Source organism: Melopsittacus undulatus, chromosome 2 (genome assembly GCF_012275295.1).
Source record: "Melopsittacus undulatus isolate bMelUnd1 chromosome 2, bMelUnd1.mat.Z, whole genome shotgun sequence".
NCBI lineage: Eukaryota > Metazoa > Chordata > Aves > Psittaciformes > Psittaculidae > Melopsittacus > Melopsittacus undulatus.
Genome location: NC_047528.1, coordinates 34,338,986 through 34,356,106, shown reverse-complemented (window position 1 = coordinate 34,356,106; position 17,121 = coordinate 34,338,986). Strand labels below are relative to the sequence as shown.

Here is a 17,121-nt window from a genome sequence, read left to right as displayed (position 1 = left end):
TTTACTCATAGGAACATCCAACTTCTACATAATTCTACTAGTAATGTTGTTAGAATATTTCAGTAACCTTCAAAGATGTGTTTAATTTTCATTGTTTCCTTCTTTTGCAGACATACCGCAAAATCTCAGTCCAACCACACAGCGGCCTGTGCTGAAAGCTTGTAACCATGGTAATGAACAGTATTCATGAATTGCATGCTGTTCTTAGCTTATGTAGTTGATCTGTGCTTTCAAAGGACTGCTGTGATTTTTTTCAGTTTCTACCTTAGTGGAATACTGAAAGTGTATTGGAACCTGCTTTTTAAAATCAGCTGAAACTGTACTTATTGATTACTTTGGAAAGCTCTTCTATCTTTTGTGGGGGTTTTATTTGTTTAAAACTTGGATATATTTGTAAATGTAGTACTTTTATAGTCCTTAAGAACAATTATGGAGATTTTTTTTAATGGGTTATGGAAATATAACAGCAAGAAGAGATTTTGGAACATTTTAAAGGTTACTAAGTATTTATGATACTGAATCAGAAAAATTTTTGCATTTGTCTTGTTTTTCTTTGTCTTGGTTTTCTTGATCCTGTAGTAATGGAATTGTTTAAGCTATCATTTACCAGCTTAATTCAAAAGTTATGTTGTATTAACAAAGTATGAGTAAATGAATCAGTTACTTCACGGCAAAATTTTTCTCCAGATTTTGAGCATTAGTCCTATATGTTTATTTGTAAGCTTCTGAACTATCTCACTGTAATCAAATATGACTTACTCATATTTGAAAAATTACAGTAAGGGTGTGGATGCTTGTTAGCTTTGTTTGTTAGACAGTCTATGGAATATTGTTGTATTAGGTGTGTTTTAGTTAAGCTTGGGGGGTCCAGAGTGACTGTTTTCAGTGGTTTCTGGAAAAACCTTATATCTGTAATACCTCTGTTGAAGAAATTTTCTTTTCTTTTAAACTTGCAGGAAAAGAAAAAAAAATCAAAATATCTCCTTTATTTTTTAAACAGAATGCATTATCCTTTGATATGTTAATGCATTGTGGAGTTTATAAAGCAAATGCTATCAAATTGATACTAATTATTCCTCATGTTTAAATTCTTATTGCTTAAGTGTCAATAGCCCGCAAAAAGCATACAGAATTTGGCATTACCTTAAACACAAAGTTAAAGAAAATAGAGCTGGAAGGACAGCTTAAAGATAGTTAATTCACTTATAGGAACGGGTGCAGAGAAGAATCAAATATATTTGACAAGTGCTTGTCTAGCACATAACATTGATATTTGAATAATGACTGTAGAGCACATCTGAGTTCATCCTATAAGTGTTTCTGCTTGTAAGAAAAATTATGTTGAATTTTGCTTCTTTTCAACCCTTTCGATCTATCTGTCTAGCTGTCTATGGACAGATAGTGTAATTTCCAGTTTTCAAATTAACTGTCGTTGGACAAACTGTATTTGGGCTGTGCACCAGAAACACCAAAAACCAATTCTTTCACTTGTTATCTCAGGACCAGGATAACACAACTCAAAGCTTGCTTTTAAAGAATTCATTAATATGTTTTTGATTTGTTGGCACTTGTCACAGTATTTACGTGTTACATCATCCTATCTTGAGCCTAAGAGAGTGTTAAACTTGATGTAGATTATGGTGAGTACATGTATCAAAAACTTTTTTGTTTTATGATAGAATTACGTAGTCATTCATTGCTCAAAGTTCCATTTGAGGTGAATATCTATTTATTTTTTGCTATTCAGTATCTTTGTAGGTAAGTTGGGAATTTGCTTTGAACAATTTGTGTTGTTGTTAGGAAGTCAGAAATTATGTAGATTGCATACTGTCTAGAATGAATACTAGACCCTCAATATCAAAGTTTATTTTTAGATAATAATAACCTCACTGAAGTTAACAATGTGGCCAGTCAAGTAGTGTATAATTTCAGTGCATTTCAGAAAAATTAAGATATGTCATTAGACAAAAGTATTGGCTTGGTTGTTCATTGACTTGCTGTTTTTCCCAACCTGGTATATCAAATGGGTGCTAAATTTTATATGACAAAAGAACCGCTGGCTTACTCTAAGTTTAAAATATGTGAAGTCTGATAAAAGCCCTCAGGCAGCAATTCAAGCATTTTCCTTGTTTGCTTCTGTACTGGCTTTGGATGTTTGGCTTAACTGGTAACCACTGTTTGGTTACTGCTTATTCTGCCGAGACTAACAGATTCACTTACAGTAGATACACTTTAATAAACGCTGCAAATTCATATCTAGGATGAAGTTCTTTGACTCATCATGCAGTCAAAAAGAATTACAAGCCATGACTTGAAATGTTTGTCCTCTGAATCATTCAGAGTATAACAATCTTTTGGGCAGATGCCATCAAATTGTAGCTAATCCCTTCAGTTTCAAAACAAAAGCAAGCAAATAAATAAAAACTTAGTCATTATATGATTAAAGATATTGTGCTAAAAAAGTGGAATATAAATCAGACCCAAACATACATTGGAACTATACGAGTAGAGGTTCCATGTCTCACAGGAGGTGCTGTGAGAGACAAATACAGTCAGAATGCATGCTTTCTTCATAGCTCTAGCATAAATGGAAGCAGGAAAGAAATCTCTCTAACCATTGCTATTGTCATCCTTAGAATGATACTGCTCAAGATACCAAACTATCACTTGCTTGTGAGGCTGAGCCAAGCCCCATAAAACAAAGTAATACAGATGAGCAATACAATGTTACTTAGCTGTAGAACTGAGAACTGAAATTGTTTCCTTTATCTAAATAGGCTATTTAAGGTAAAAAGAATAGTAGGTTAGTGGAATACTAGCTATGTTTTGGCCACTTTTCTCTTCATGATCTGTTGAGGTCTCCAGAAAGCCTTGGTAGGGTTCAACTGATATATTTCTTATTAAGAAAGAGTACTGGTTCTCATGCTGCATCCCAGAGAAGCCTCTTGGGTGTGTTATTTTCAGTCCTACTGCACTCTTCTTTTATTGAGCAGATTGCTTCTTTGTAACATGGTATGTGGGTTTTGTCAAGTTTAAATCTATTCTCTTTTTGTGGTCGGAATTACCAGTTTCATTTTTTCTGCTTGTGACAAGGCCTAGGAAGTCAGATAATTTCTTGCTGAGGAAAACCCCTGCTGCATAACTAATAGACATAATACACATTTGGAATTGTTAGATTTCGGAAATGTTCTAGCACCTGAAGAATAAAAATAATTTTCCCTAGATTTTTTATTGACATATTGGTATATTTATTTCCTTTGTTTCCATTTATGGTGCTTAGTATTTTTAAATTAACTAAATAACCTATATGTTCAAAGCTACCTGTTAATATTACAGTTTAACTGCAAAGAGCCACAAACTGCCATCAGTACTGTGATGTATGCTTTCACTTTCCCATTCAGAGCACAGTATGACACAAGTGAAGTGTTAGTATAGTTTTAGTGTTATACTTTGGTAGAAAGTTGTAGTTCAAGAGCATCTAATGGGAGCTTTTTTATTTTATTTAGGGAGTAGAAGAAAGCACTTAATTTTCAGTGATCAGGATTTTGCACATTAGAAGATCATCTCAAGCAGCTAATAGCTATGGCTGATCTGATTTCAGTTATTTACAACAGTCCAGGCATATTTGCAGCTTGCACATTTATATCAAGCTAGTTCAAATAGACATAGCAGCATATCAAAGGCAGCACGGAGCCCACCGCAGCACAGAAAGCTGTATTATTCACTAAGTTTTCAGCATCAAGTTTTCTGCTGCTGTGGCTACGTGTTTATTTACAGTAACATTAGCCAAGGTAATGTTATCTGAAATGCATGAAAATGAATTTGAGATGCAGCTTTGATTGCACGTGTATTTACCTCAAATGCAGCAGAAAGCATTTTTCTTTACAAGTAGATTGTATTCAGAATGCTGTGAGTAAAGAAAAACTATAATAAAATGGAAGTAAAAAAATACAAATTGTTTTTTGTGACTGAAAAGGTTGAAAGAAATCTTTCTGTTGCAATCAGTAATTGGGTTGTGGTCTGTACTTCCAAAGGTAACAGTAAAGTCTTGCTTCTATATTCAAATCAAACTTCCATGGTAAGAGGTAGTCATAATTACTATAGCTGTTTGTTCAGTTTGTCTATAAACAACAGAATAATTTTCATGTCACATTTCATCTGAAGCATTTTAAACACCTCTGTTAAATAAAATCCTTGTCAAGTAATGTCATTCTGGTCCAAATTGAGCAAAACTTTTTTTTTTGTGTTCATTGGGTTTTTTTCATCTCTTGTTTGTAATGGAACTGTCATCTGAGGTTCATATTAATGTCTCTGCTACCTTATTTTTGACAGTCATAGTTGACAGTGAGCTCAGGCTTGCCTTAATTCTTGAAACCCACAGTCCAGTCACTTAGGGGTCACTTTCATCACAGCTGTATATGATAGCAAACTATGATTGACATTTCAACCCAATTTTTGCCTTATTTCTTTGCTTTATACATTACTGTCTTTTCTACAACTATATGTACTGAGCATTGGGAAGTACCTAAAACTGGAGAAACAAGAAACCTGTGAAGGTAACTTTACCCAGTACATGTTAGTAGTAAAGATGTATTCTTGACCACTACCAGTTCTTCATGGTAGATACTGTTTTTCTTTCTGTATTTGATCTAAAACCATCAGTGTTAGTACCTCTGGTGGAGAAAAAAATTGTTAGCCTTTTTGAAGTTTTACTCAATAGACAAGTTTCCCTGGCAGCAGACTTGGAATATCTGCAGGCTTTGTTATGAAATGAAAACATATAATAGAATTTCTATTAAAAAATACCAAAACATAGTTCTCAGTTGTTCCCATTTCAAGACCAAAGCTTCACTTCGATATTGACTTCATAGGTCAAGGAAAATTGTTGCTTATTCTAACAGAAATAATTCCCCTGAAACCATCTGCACTGTTTATAATGGAGTGTTTTCCTAGAGCAGGCAGCAGAGTTCAAACAAACTGTGACCATAAGAGTCAATTTTGCATGTCTGGAAAAAAAAATATCCTGACAAGAAAAGTGAATTTACTCATTGCTATTTGTTTGTTTAGAACTATTTCTGCAGTGCCATACTTGCAGACACATACAGTCTCTCACAGAGACAGTCCTAGAGAATTTGCATTCCAAAATATCTCTTTCCAACAAAGTTAATAAAAATATATCTTTATAATAAAGGCTGACAGAAAGAGAGGTATAAAACACTCATCTATTTATTTACATTTATTTTCAAATGCCAAATACTGCTAAATGGATGCAAGCTCTCTTAAGAATGGAAATGAGTTCTTCAAATTAGTAGTAAATGCATATTAGTAGTCTGAAGATATTGGTATAGACAGAAAAAAAATAAAGTTAACTTGCCCTTCATATAACCCAAGCACTGTAGAGAAGGAGAGGAGGGATTGTAATCCTACAAAAACATGTCTGTGGCTATTTCATTAATTCTCTTATATAGTCTTGTGAGACTTTCCATGAGTAAGGTGACATGCGTATCCTCCGTTCTGTGTCTTTTCATAAAGAATTATGTGTGAACATAACATAGACAAGAATCGAAGCTTTTTGAGTAAAAATTTTAGGTGCTGCCTTGAGAAGAGTGGTGACTGATAATGGGGCTTATTCTCTAGCCATTTGACAACTTTACTTCTAAAGTGAGACCCTTTGAAGATGTCAAATTAGCACTCAGAAGAGCTAATTGCTTTTGTAAATATTTTGCTAGTGTTCCTTGGTGCTAGTTGAATCAGACTGCTTCTCTCAAGGGACGCAAGGACATTTTCTGCAAGATAAGAACTGTGGCAAAGAGGTGACATTTGAAAGCAGTGACACTGTATATTCCATAATTGCACATACAGTAAATGTCAGTTTCATAATAGTCTAGCTAGGTAACCAGATTTCCAAAAGCTACAGCAGGCAAGTTATATATTCAAAGCAGTCTTCTGCATATGCATCAGTGGGCAATCTTAAATCTGCAGACGGAGCTGTAAATTGCCAACACTTTACCCGTATTTGTCTTTTCATTATTTAGTCACGCAGAACTTCCCATTCAAAGAGAATTACTGAGTTGATCTGTATAGCAGAGGTTCTGTCACTTCTCAGAGCATTTTTTCAAGTCTCTTCCATGCTTGTTAAACTAGATTTTAGGTATAAATTTGCCAGACTCTCACTTCTGTTTTCTGAATGTTAAGAACAAGTAGTCTAAACAAGTATCTAAACTCCTGCACCTTTCTTCAAAATCTTTAAGAACTCTGATCCAAGTAGAATAAATTATGTATCTATTGACTGAATAAGAGCCATAATGCTCTTTACATTTTTTAGCATATGTACATCTTCTTAAGGGGGATATTTTTCTTAAAGAAATGTTGAGTAAGGAAATATCATCATCTAGACATTAGAAATTAGTTTTCGCTGGTTAAAAAGACTCTCCTGTATATACATAGGGGACAAAATCTGAGCTGGAAACAAGCAGTGAAACTGTATCAACCCTAACTTGAGTCTGTTTTGTGACTCAGGTGATGTCTGGTTCATGAAGCATTGTTTAGCCAGTAATTCAAAGGGTGTAGAGAAAACACAAAACGTTACTCATTAAATTCTTTAAGCTCACTTCTTAATTAATCTTTCTTTGCATGTGTTCCCCTAATGTTCTGGGGTTTTTTTCTCCTATGGGAGAATTTAGTTTCATTTTTTTCAAAGTTGCTGTTGCAGCAAAGCACAAATGTACAATGCAAAAGAAATACTGGAGTTGTGTTTCTCTCTGAGGGTTGGGTTGCTTGGTTTCTTTTTGGTTGGTGTTTTGTTTTTATTTGTTTGGGTTTTGTTTATTTGGTGGGTTCTTTGTTTTGTTTTCTTGTTTTTGTTAGGTGTTTTGGTTTGTGTTTTTTTTTGTTTTGGGCTTTTTTGTTTGTTTTGTTTTTTTTATTATGCTTTGTAAAAGTACAAATAAATGACATTAAACAGATGTAGGAAAAACCAGGGTATCCTTCTGCTTTTTCCCTTTGTTGGGGTAGGAACATTTGGAAGCTTTATTTTCAAGCTTTGGAATATTCTAAAGGGAAGTTGGCATTTAAATTGAACCAGAACTGGTGGATTGTGTCTTTAAGTTGCTTGATAAATGCAGTATCATCTTTGTTTCATTCGAAAAATAGATGTCTTTTGTATTTCTATCATGCATGCCTAAGGCAATATCTATATCAATCACCCAGCAAAATAATCAGCAGAAAAGTCAGAGACTTTTTCTTGGTGGCTCAAATTTATACATCATGAGTGGAAAAGGAAGGAAATATAGGGAGCAGATGCAGTTTTCATTTGAATGGCAGAAGGAAAGATGATAGCCAGACTCAGGCTGAATGATCTGGGATAATGTGAGATAGTTGTACTGTAACTCCTCTTTTCTTACAAAACCAAGATAAGAAGCTACAGTTAAGTAATTTCAGGAAAGAATATTTGGATTTTGGAGGATATTGGCCTAATCAATCTCTTCACTTTCAGCATACACTGTAAAGTAATTTGACCCTTGTTATGGTAATGTTTAAAAAAATACCCTCTTTAAAGAAAGATCAGAAGAATTACTTTATCTATGCGATTTCCTAGCAAATTTTACTTCCTCAAAGTTTGCAAAAACCAGGATTTCTAATATCTGCTTGTTCTTTGTCTGAAAGACTGTAACAATACCTTGTTAGTAGCATGGTCTTGATGTTACAATAGTTTGTGATGATACCTTAACAAGAGGGCTTTTTTTGTGAGGGTTTTTGTTTTACCGGGGGAAAGAGTTTTTCTCATGCTTTTTGTCTGATTATGTTTATCTAACTCCATATAGAGGAATCAAAGAACAAACTGTTATCTGACCCTACAAGCTTGACCATATTTGCCCTAGGTTTTCAAAAATCTGAAAAATGAGGTTTAGAAAACTAAGAATGAATTTATTCTACACTGTATTCAAACTTGCAGTTGTTGATTTATTTTTCCCCTCTCATTGTGGCATAGGAAAATGATAAAATATGAAATTGAAAAGATAACATCAAGAATACTTAGTGTCATAAACAGAGAAATGGAATGAAATCTCAGCAGATATTCAGCATGAGCAAATAATTGTTACAGTTTCTTCTTTTTATCTTTCTTAGGCTTTAAGCTGATTTCCTTGTATTTGAAAATAGGTGAGTGTCCATGGTGTGTTACAGTACAGAACACATGCTGATACTTCAGTTACCTCTGGATAGACTACTTCATCTACTTGAATCAGGATAGCTTTTGGGGCAGGAACAGAACTGGGTATCAAAAGGCAGTTTTCAGGTTTCAAAACAAATTTTGGTATCTGGGTACAGCACCTAATTGTGCTATGCAATATGGTCTTTCAGGAGCAATATCCAAGAATTTTAAGAAGCCTTCAACCACAGAAAAATACGATGCATTGCCATAATGAATACTCTTTTGATAGATTTCTATTTCTAAAATCTAAATTAACCAATTTAATAAATTATATGTTTTTATATCTCGAATCACTTTGTCACTTGGATTCTTCCCTGCAATTTGGAAACCTATAGTGGCAAGAGAGATGGCATTTTCTGATAATTGTTTTTCATAAAGAGGGAAACCATTTAAAGTAATCTTAAAGCAGGATATGCCTCAGATTATGTTCAATTCATTGACAGATAGAAGAGCTTAATCAAACCACGAGTAAATTATTTCTTGGCATATGCCTGCTTAATGCAACACAAGTTGAGAGGCTGGTATTTTCATGGCTTCCAGGTCATGGTATTCCTTTTATTTAAGTCACTGGATTTTTGTGGCAGGAATAATTGTCAGCCTTCCCTATTAAATATGAATATTTGAATAACTAGACTCAGTAATATTTGTTACTTATAGTGGAACTCTATGAGAAGAGGGGGTAATGAACTGAAGGGAACTTCCCAGGGATATGGAAAACATGTTTTAAATCATGTCCCTGAAAGAATGAAGCTAGTAAAGGAGGCTCAGGGGAGATCTTATCACTTTCTACAGCTACTTGAAAGGAGGTTGTATTGAGGTGAGTGTTGGTCTCTTCCAAGTAACAAGAGGAAACAGCCTAAAGCTGTACTGGGAAGGTTTAGATTGGATATTAAGAAAAATGTCTTCACCTAAAGGTAAAACATTCGAACAGGCTGCCCAGGGAAGTGGTGGAGTCACCGTCCCTGGAGGTATTTAGAAGATGCGTAGCTGTGGTGCTTAGGGACGTGGTTTAGTGGTGGACTTGGTAGTGCTAGGATATCAGGTGGACACAGTCTTAAAAGTCTTTTCCAACCTAAATGATTCTATGTTTCTGTGATGATAATGGAATGTGGATGAACCAGGGTTCAACACAGCTGAGTGAGAGTTTTCATTACCCAGGTTGACTTTGACACCTACATTTTGCTGGTCTTTTAGTTTGGTAACTGAATTCATTAACAGAAGAAGAAATTGATATCATAATTGCATGTATTAACTGAGGGATAGCAGTATGAGATAGCACAGATGTGTTAGCCAGTAAAATTAATCTTGAAGGTGGGGACTGATGGGATACATTGACCTTCCAGTTGTTTTTTTTAGCCTCTGGAGAAGGGATCATAATATATACTCGATTACTACATGAAGGCTTCTTTTGTTTTCCGAATTTTGTATAAGGTTGGAGTTTTGTTTTGGTTTTACTGTAGTAATGATTATATTGGGTGATTTTTTTTATGTTTCCATAGTTTCAAAATAAAGATACATTCCTAAATACTTCAATTCCTTACCAAAATTGTTTTCTGTGCATAAGAACTGTCTCTTGAGAAATTTATCTCAGGACCTACTCCTATTTCAGTGGATACTTTTTATTGCTGTCATTACCAGAGAAGGGAGACATCATATTATTTTTTCTTCCTACATTCTAAAATATAAATATTTTATTTGAGCTGTCTTTTCCATGGGAAAGTAAACTTTATGATGTCTGATCTTTCACTTCACCATCATTAGTTGAAGAACTAAGTGAGTTGATCTAATGACTCCAAACATGCAGATAGCACATATGAATATGATGCCAAATTAGGCAGTTAAGCCAAAGGAGGAGCTAGGGGAGGACTCTCTTAAATTTTGATCAGTATTTAAAAAATTAGGTAAGATTAAATAAGAATCACATCAAAAGAAATGCTAGAAGCTAGCAGAGAGCCCTATCCGTTCCTCTGATCCTAAACCATAGAAGGGGTGGGATTTGCTTTGGTTTTGGATTGTTTGGATTTTTTTCCCAGTTTATACTGTTTGGTTCTTAAGCAGACATCTGCAGGTGCTGCTTTACAGATGTACCAAACATCTACAATTGCAGTAGGATCAAAACACTAAACACATGAAGTGCTTTATCATGTTAATTACTTTGGGATATCAGGTATTAAGCATTTTTAACTCATCACCCAGAATTAATGTATGTATTTAATCTCTTGAAGATGTAAAATACATTGTAAACATAGATACACAATCTAGAGAACTATGGGTCCTTATACTGGCTAGAGAGAGGGACATACCTATCTTACATAAGAGTAAGCTTGTATACGTTGTTAATGGTCAGTGAGTTCAGGCCTCTAATTTAAAGTGCTTGAGGCCAAGAGACTAAAGAGGTAACTCCATGTTTTATTTCTCTGTCTGTAATAAAGTTAGTAATACATGGCACAGCACACCCAATACTGAAGATAAAACAATGGCTTGAGTAGCTGCTCTAAAGGTTAGTACATTCTGTCCTAGGCTTGAGAGGGGAAAAAAAATTAAAGTAGTTCATGTTTCAATGCATATATATAAAATTTACATTAATTTTGGATAGCTTTGTTGTGCTTCCAAATTCTAGTATTTTGATACTCAACTTTTCCCCTTTACTATGGAGTGCTTGTATAATGGATATTTTACTGCTAGCTGCAGTGCTAATATTTTTGAGTGTACTAATGTTTCATTAGACTATATGGATTAAAAGTAAATGAATCAGTACCATGGCCTTAAGCTATGTAGCTTTTTTTTCTGCAAGATAAGTTCATAATTTCAGTGTAAAGAGTAAATCAGGATTGAAGGCATCAGTAGTTGCAAACTCTGTTCTGACTGTTTAGCACAGAATAAAGGGTACTTTGCTGCCAGGTAATCCCCTAGTTTTATAATTGTACTGTAGATGGTAGTCTTCCCCTTTCCCTAAGAAATATAAAATCATTTTAATTCTGTGTGATCCATCATCAGGCAACTACTCAAAAAAGTAACATTCTTAAATGCTCTCAAATGTCCAGTAGCAAAAATAAATGAAGGGCAGAGTGCATTAAGGGATTTCCAGTTTTGTCTCACAGGACAAAGAAAACTGCTGTGAGAGAGCTCTTGGGATAGCTCCTACTCTTGCTGCCTTTAGCAATAGCTTCCTGACTAATCAGTCTCCAAGCTTGCCCCAGTGCTCTAAGTCTGTTCTTTCTCTATTGCCAGCTGCTGACTGAAAACAGGACACAGCCAATTACTCTCCGCTGAGTTTAGCCAGTCTCTGTTTATCCACCTAACAGCAGCTGCTCTGAGATTACTTTATTGAAAACTTCTGATGTAGTGAGATCTCCTATTGTAAAATGTTGGGTTTGTTTCAATGGGGTCAAAAATGTGTGAATCTTACAGTCTAAGATCAGATATTATTTGGAATAGTTACTTCTTATGGGACAGACAAAATATGCTGAAGTGGAATTATTTTTTTTTCCATTTTTCCCATTACAATGACAGTCAACAGAAAAAAAAAGGCAAGATTTGTCTTCATCATTAGAAGTTAAAAAATAAACTGTTAGCTGTGTCTTTAGTTGAGGATACTACTAGCGATATCCTAAGCTCTTAGTTTGGGGTCAGACCTTCCTTCATGGATCTTTTTTCACTGCTTTCTTTCTAGTTTTTTTCTGAGACTGTGTAAGTTACACCTAATGGTAGTTTTTCTTGTTCCCAGTGACATTTTGTTGCTTCCTTTTTCCAAGTCCATCTTTCTTACTCATCTATCAGTGCTATAGTACATTAGCACGTTCAACAGTACCACTTAACTGTAGTATATAAAATATTTTACTCCTACTTCAGCCTGTAACTGCAGATTTACCCTAATAAAAAGGGCATTTTTGACCTGTACCAATAAACTATAAAATGCACTGTGACCTAAATGAGAATATTACTCTTGATAGAAATTGTCTACACTCACATTAGTCTTAAAGCTTTTGTGAAATTGTGCATGTTGAAGGAACTAAGCAACCCGAAAGGCTGCAAACGATCTTCAGCTGATCTTTTCTGGGAAAGCTATAGTAACACAAAATACATTATATTTTGACTGTTGTTTTTCTAATACATGTCAGTACAAAGGGATGTATTTTAAAAAGTATGTTCTAGCTGCTTAAGAGAAAGCCAAATGAGAAGCAGGTCAGCAATAACTTAATGTATGTCCAAACTTCATAAAATATTTTTCAAATAAATAGCCGTAATGTTTATGTCATTTTAAAGATCCAGGAGAAAGGTGCTGGGGTGGGGTTCAAGCATTGTGTATTTAGATTTCCCATCCATAACTGCACCACTTAGAATCTGGATTTGTTCAGAAATTGCTATAAGATATGCTTTCGGAACTGCTAGCTCTAGTAGTGCACCATAATCCAACAGTGTTTTCTTCATCTGTGCTTCTACAATGCAAGTACATTGAATAGTTACAGTGTACTTTCTCTTATACTTAGCACAACACAGCTTTTAATTTAGCTCAATTTGAAACAAGCAAACAAAAAATAAATAAAAACCCCAAACTCACAGGATTTGTTTATTTTTAGTTTGCAAATCTTTATTCCCCTAACCTGCAGTGACATAATGGAAGTTGCTTAAATGTTTGCAGTAATACATTGCGGCAAGTGATAAGAAAACTTATTTGGTCAAGAACACTTTTAACAAGAATAGTCATTGTATTTTGTATGGAAATAAAGTTGGACTAAAATCAGTCTTCCAAGGTCTGGCTTTGTTGAAGCCAAACTGAACAGGTTAGGAAAATATGAAAAATAAGAAAGGTCTTTTTAAGCTGCCAATGTGTATGTTAGTTAGGGGCACACTGCACTGCCTTATGCTTGTCTTCAGCTGCAGATTTCAGCCTTAATTTATTTGTTGTTATTAATGTGGAATTCTCTTTACATCTGTCAGCTTTCAGAAACCAAATAGAGTGCAGTAAAAAATTATAATCTGTTGTTTTTCTTGGAATATGATAAGCATGCTAGTGGAGAAGTCTACTTCAAGGTGCTTTATATTCAGAAAAGACTGCAGCATTGCTGTCCTAAACCAGATTTTCAGATTTTGGAGCTAATTTTATGCTCGGTACATTTGCGTGAAATATACTGGCAAAAAAAAAAAAACCCTAAAAAAATATATCACCCTTGAATTGTTTCATTCCATAGAAGCACAGTGTTTCTCTGTAATACCTATTTCTGTTTCATGTCTTCAGGGCAGTAAGAGTATGGTGGGTATTGCACCACACAATATTAAAAGTATCATAATTGGTATTTCAAGTCCTTTTCACATGCTCTTTTTTGGTGTATCAAAGTTCAAGTTGAGCTTTGAACCTGAGCCATCTTCAGTGCATGTTTAAATCTTTTCTCCTTCATTTAATGAAAGTAACATGTACTTTAGCAGATGTTTTACCCATTGCTTTTGAGGAGTTCTTTATCTTTGAGGTATATGAGCTGAGTAGTGTGGTGTTTGATTTAATATTAGCTCTTATACTTGTGTAGAAGTGGTGTGTGAAAGTGAACAAACTCAGCAAAAGAAAGTTTCATCCAGTTTTTTAATTTGCTCAGTAAATCAGCCCAGGCTTATTAAGTCAACCTAAGAATAGAACTTCTATCAGTTAAACTTTCCACTGGGATTTATGATTGGAGTGCGTATAATGCCTCATTATTGATCAATGCACGAGGGGTGTTCTGTTGTAATTTATATTCATAGGAAGTATTGGTACTCATTTCATTTTACATTTTTGTAAATAAAATTCCATTAATTATTAACCAAAAATTGAGCAAACCTTGAAACTCACTGGATCATAGTGCAACAATCAAACAGAAGCAGTGATTTTTTTGGGATACTCTTTATCTCAAACTTAGGTTTCCAATTAGTTTACTTTTCTTGTTGATGAATTACATTTTCAGCAGTTTAAGGAAACAAAAAATATGATGGTCTAACCAAAACTATTTGTCAAACTAAATTGAAGCTTAAAGCAAGTTAATAAATCTATCTTCCAAAGCAGCAACAGGATAATATATCAATCGCCCAATAAATGCCATTCCCAGCACTTAAGATAAAAATATTGTGTAATTCTTTATCAAAATTAGAGTTTACCTAAGAGTTTGATTTTTAACGCAATAGAAATAGTTATCTTACAAGTAGAACTTGGGGCAGAGGGGCTTTCAGTTTAAAGAAAAAGTGCTTCAGTTTTCTTGCTTTTTTATTTTTAGAAATTCATTGGTTTGTGCTCATTCATTTCCTACTTTTGAATATGAAAGGAAATAGGGAAATAAATTATTCCACAGAAACAAGAGTGCTAGAAATGAGATTGTGTTTTATCTTTTGTTAACCACTTTTTAATCTACTCTGGTAACAGGCATTCTCTACATGTTAACAAAGAGAGAGTAAAGAAAGGACTTATTTTGCAGAAAGAATTTAGTAAAATATCTTGATTTTACTTTTTCCCAACATATAGGAAGCTGTAAAAAAATGTGGCAGCTGACATCATAGCCAAACTGACTCTTGGAGACTTCAAGTGCACTAATTTCTAGATCTTTTAATTCATCGGCCTAGCTGCATTAACATGAGTCAGCTGAAGGACCTTTTATTGCCATTATTCTGAGTGAAGTTTGCATTTGATAAATTCTGTAAGCATTATCACAAAAAGTAGTAAGTCTAAGATGTTTTTCAAGATTTAAAAATTCACAGCAGCTTTCTTACTTAAATGTGTGGCCCAACAGGCAAAAGCAGCATGAAGTTCTCTTTTTTGTTTGGGTTAAAAGTTTTGAAGTGTGCTTCTAAAGCATTTTATTTACATGTTTTATTTTCTGGTACAATATTTTCCGTTAATTCAAATTCAGCTCAAATTAACACCTCCATGTGCTTTGGGATAATTAAATTACAGTCTCCTCTTATCTTGGCTCACCATGCAGACTATTGCCCACCCCTATAGTTGCCTTCACTCCATTGCTATAGCAGCTCCGTTATTTAGGAATGAATCTTTTCTTCTCTCCATCAGTTGTTGTGAAAGGAATGTAAACCACCTGTAAAAAAATTAGCATATTTGGATAGACTTCTTGCGTTTGTTTAACTGGCTGTGTTCCAGGTGGTTTAAGGATGTGTAAGGGAAGGAGTGAGAAAGGTACTTCAGCTGTTCTTGGTTATTAAAATTGACCTGGATGGACCATGGGCTGGGAAGGGAGAACTGAAGGATGAAGGATGAAGAAAATTGGATGCTTGTGAATTAAGATGGGAAAATAAAAGGATATTCTTTGGGATGCCAGTTGGATGTTAGTGACCCTCAGACCTCTGGCTAGCAAAATGCTTTCCTTCATCGCCAGCTGAAGAGAGGCTCACCCAAAGGCTGCTGCAGCATTTCAAAAAGCTGTTGCACGTTTAAGCAAAGCTTTGTAGTTGTGGGTGTTTCTTTCTACTAGGTGGTGAAAAGAAGTGATGCACATGGCTTAAAAGGCAAATTTGATAAATAACACTGGTACTAATCCAGGGAAAGTAGTGGTGATGAAATTAAATATTTTGGGTTTCAGTTTTATGTAGGGGTGCACATGGTTCCTTGTAGCACAGGCACTATAATTGCCATCCATGAAAATGGCATAAAAATGGAATTGTCCTTCTTACTTGTTAAGATGTAGCAATGAGCTTTGGTGGTCACATAACTTTTCCTTTTTCTGTAGTTTCAAATGTATGTTGAACGTACTCTTCTCTAAATGGAGTTTTTAAGCCATGTAAAATCCTTAAAATAGCCAATTACTTTCAGCCTTAAAAATTTCATCAAATAAGGGTTTCATTTGTGTTTGTTTCTGAAAGGTGAAAATTGGTTCACAGATAGAACTGGTTACTGTATTTTCAGGTGACAGAGATTTCCATGACCATTATACCACATAAACTGACTTAAATGGCAGAATATTTGTCTTTCTGCTTTTCTGTCTGTGCACATGTATCTATTTCTGACATCAAATCCTCTCACTCAATTCTTTCTTTCAACTCCAGGAAAATGTTTGAAACTGCTTGTAAAATGAAGGGTTTATTGGGTTAGGTTTCATTTTGGAGTTGTTTTTTGGTGGGAGAGGGAGTTGTTGTTAAAGGTTGTAATGCAATACCGAGAAAGATTGAGGAGAAATCCTAGGCTGAAGATATAGGTGGTAGATCTTCCTTAAGTGAGTCTGTCATGGCGCTGCAGGCTGACAGCCACTAAGAAGCACTTTTGCCATTGAAGATATATTTGGGGAAAGAGGGGAATTATGGAATGGTTACTTGGTGAGGAGTTTGTGAATGTATTATTGGAAAGAACTATCTGGAGCAGAGCTGTGCATACCTATTCTTCTGGTAGGAAGCCAATGAGAAAATATAAATCTACCAAAAAAGTATGGTATTCTGCATTGTATTGAAAACTCATATTCCTTTCCATTTGGCATGAAATATTTGCTTTCTGAGAGAAAGAAAGAAAAGCAATAGAGAAAGAAGGAGATGAATGTTGCTGCCTTTGCTCAACAGCCAGATTACTTCATCATTTAGCCAGGATATAAGAAACAGAGATTCAGTTTCTTTGCTTAAGAATATCTGTGAGTTTTTCAGAAATAAACAAGTCACCTACCCACTACATTAGCTTCTCTTTCTCCGTTGGTGCGTAAGTAGTGGAACAGTCCTGATGGGCTGAGAGTCTAACTTGAGTCTCAGTGAGAAACGGGCTTGACAGAGCTAATCAAGATACCTAGCCACTGCATTGGATTGTCAACTGACTTTTTAGGTGAAGTTGCAAGGTTTATGGCCTTAGTTATCACAATTTAGATAACCCTTAGGTCAGGGCATACAAATTTAAAAATATTTACATTGATCTGTAAGTCTGTTTTGTGAGGTGCAGGATTTTCTATGTGGAGGAT

At 34.8% G+C, this 17,121-nt stretch overlaps 1 protein-coding gene across 1 annotated transcript in view; it reads left to right on the top strand.

Moving 5' to 3' along the window:
* The window catches only part of DIAPH3 (diaphanous related formin 3), a 222,456-nt gene that overhangs the window by 164,667 nt on the left and 40,668 nt on the right, over nucleotides 1-17,121 (top strand). Inside the window, exon 28 of the mRNA XM_031045922.2 lies at nucleotides 111-170. Within this exon, the coding sequence (XP_030901782.2) occupies nucleotides 111-170 (60 nt within the window). The remainder of the gene's footprint in view (nucleotides 1-110; nucleotides 171-17,121) is intronic.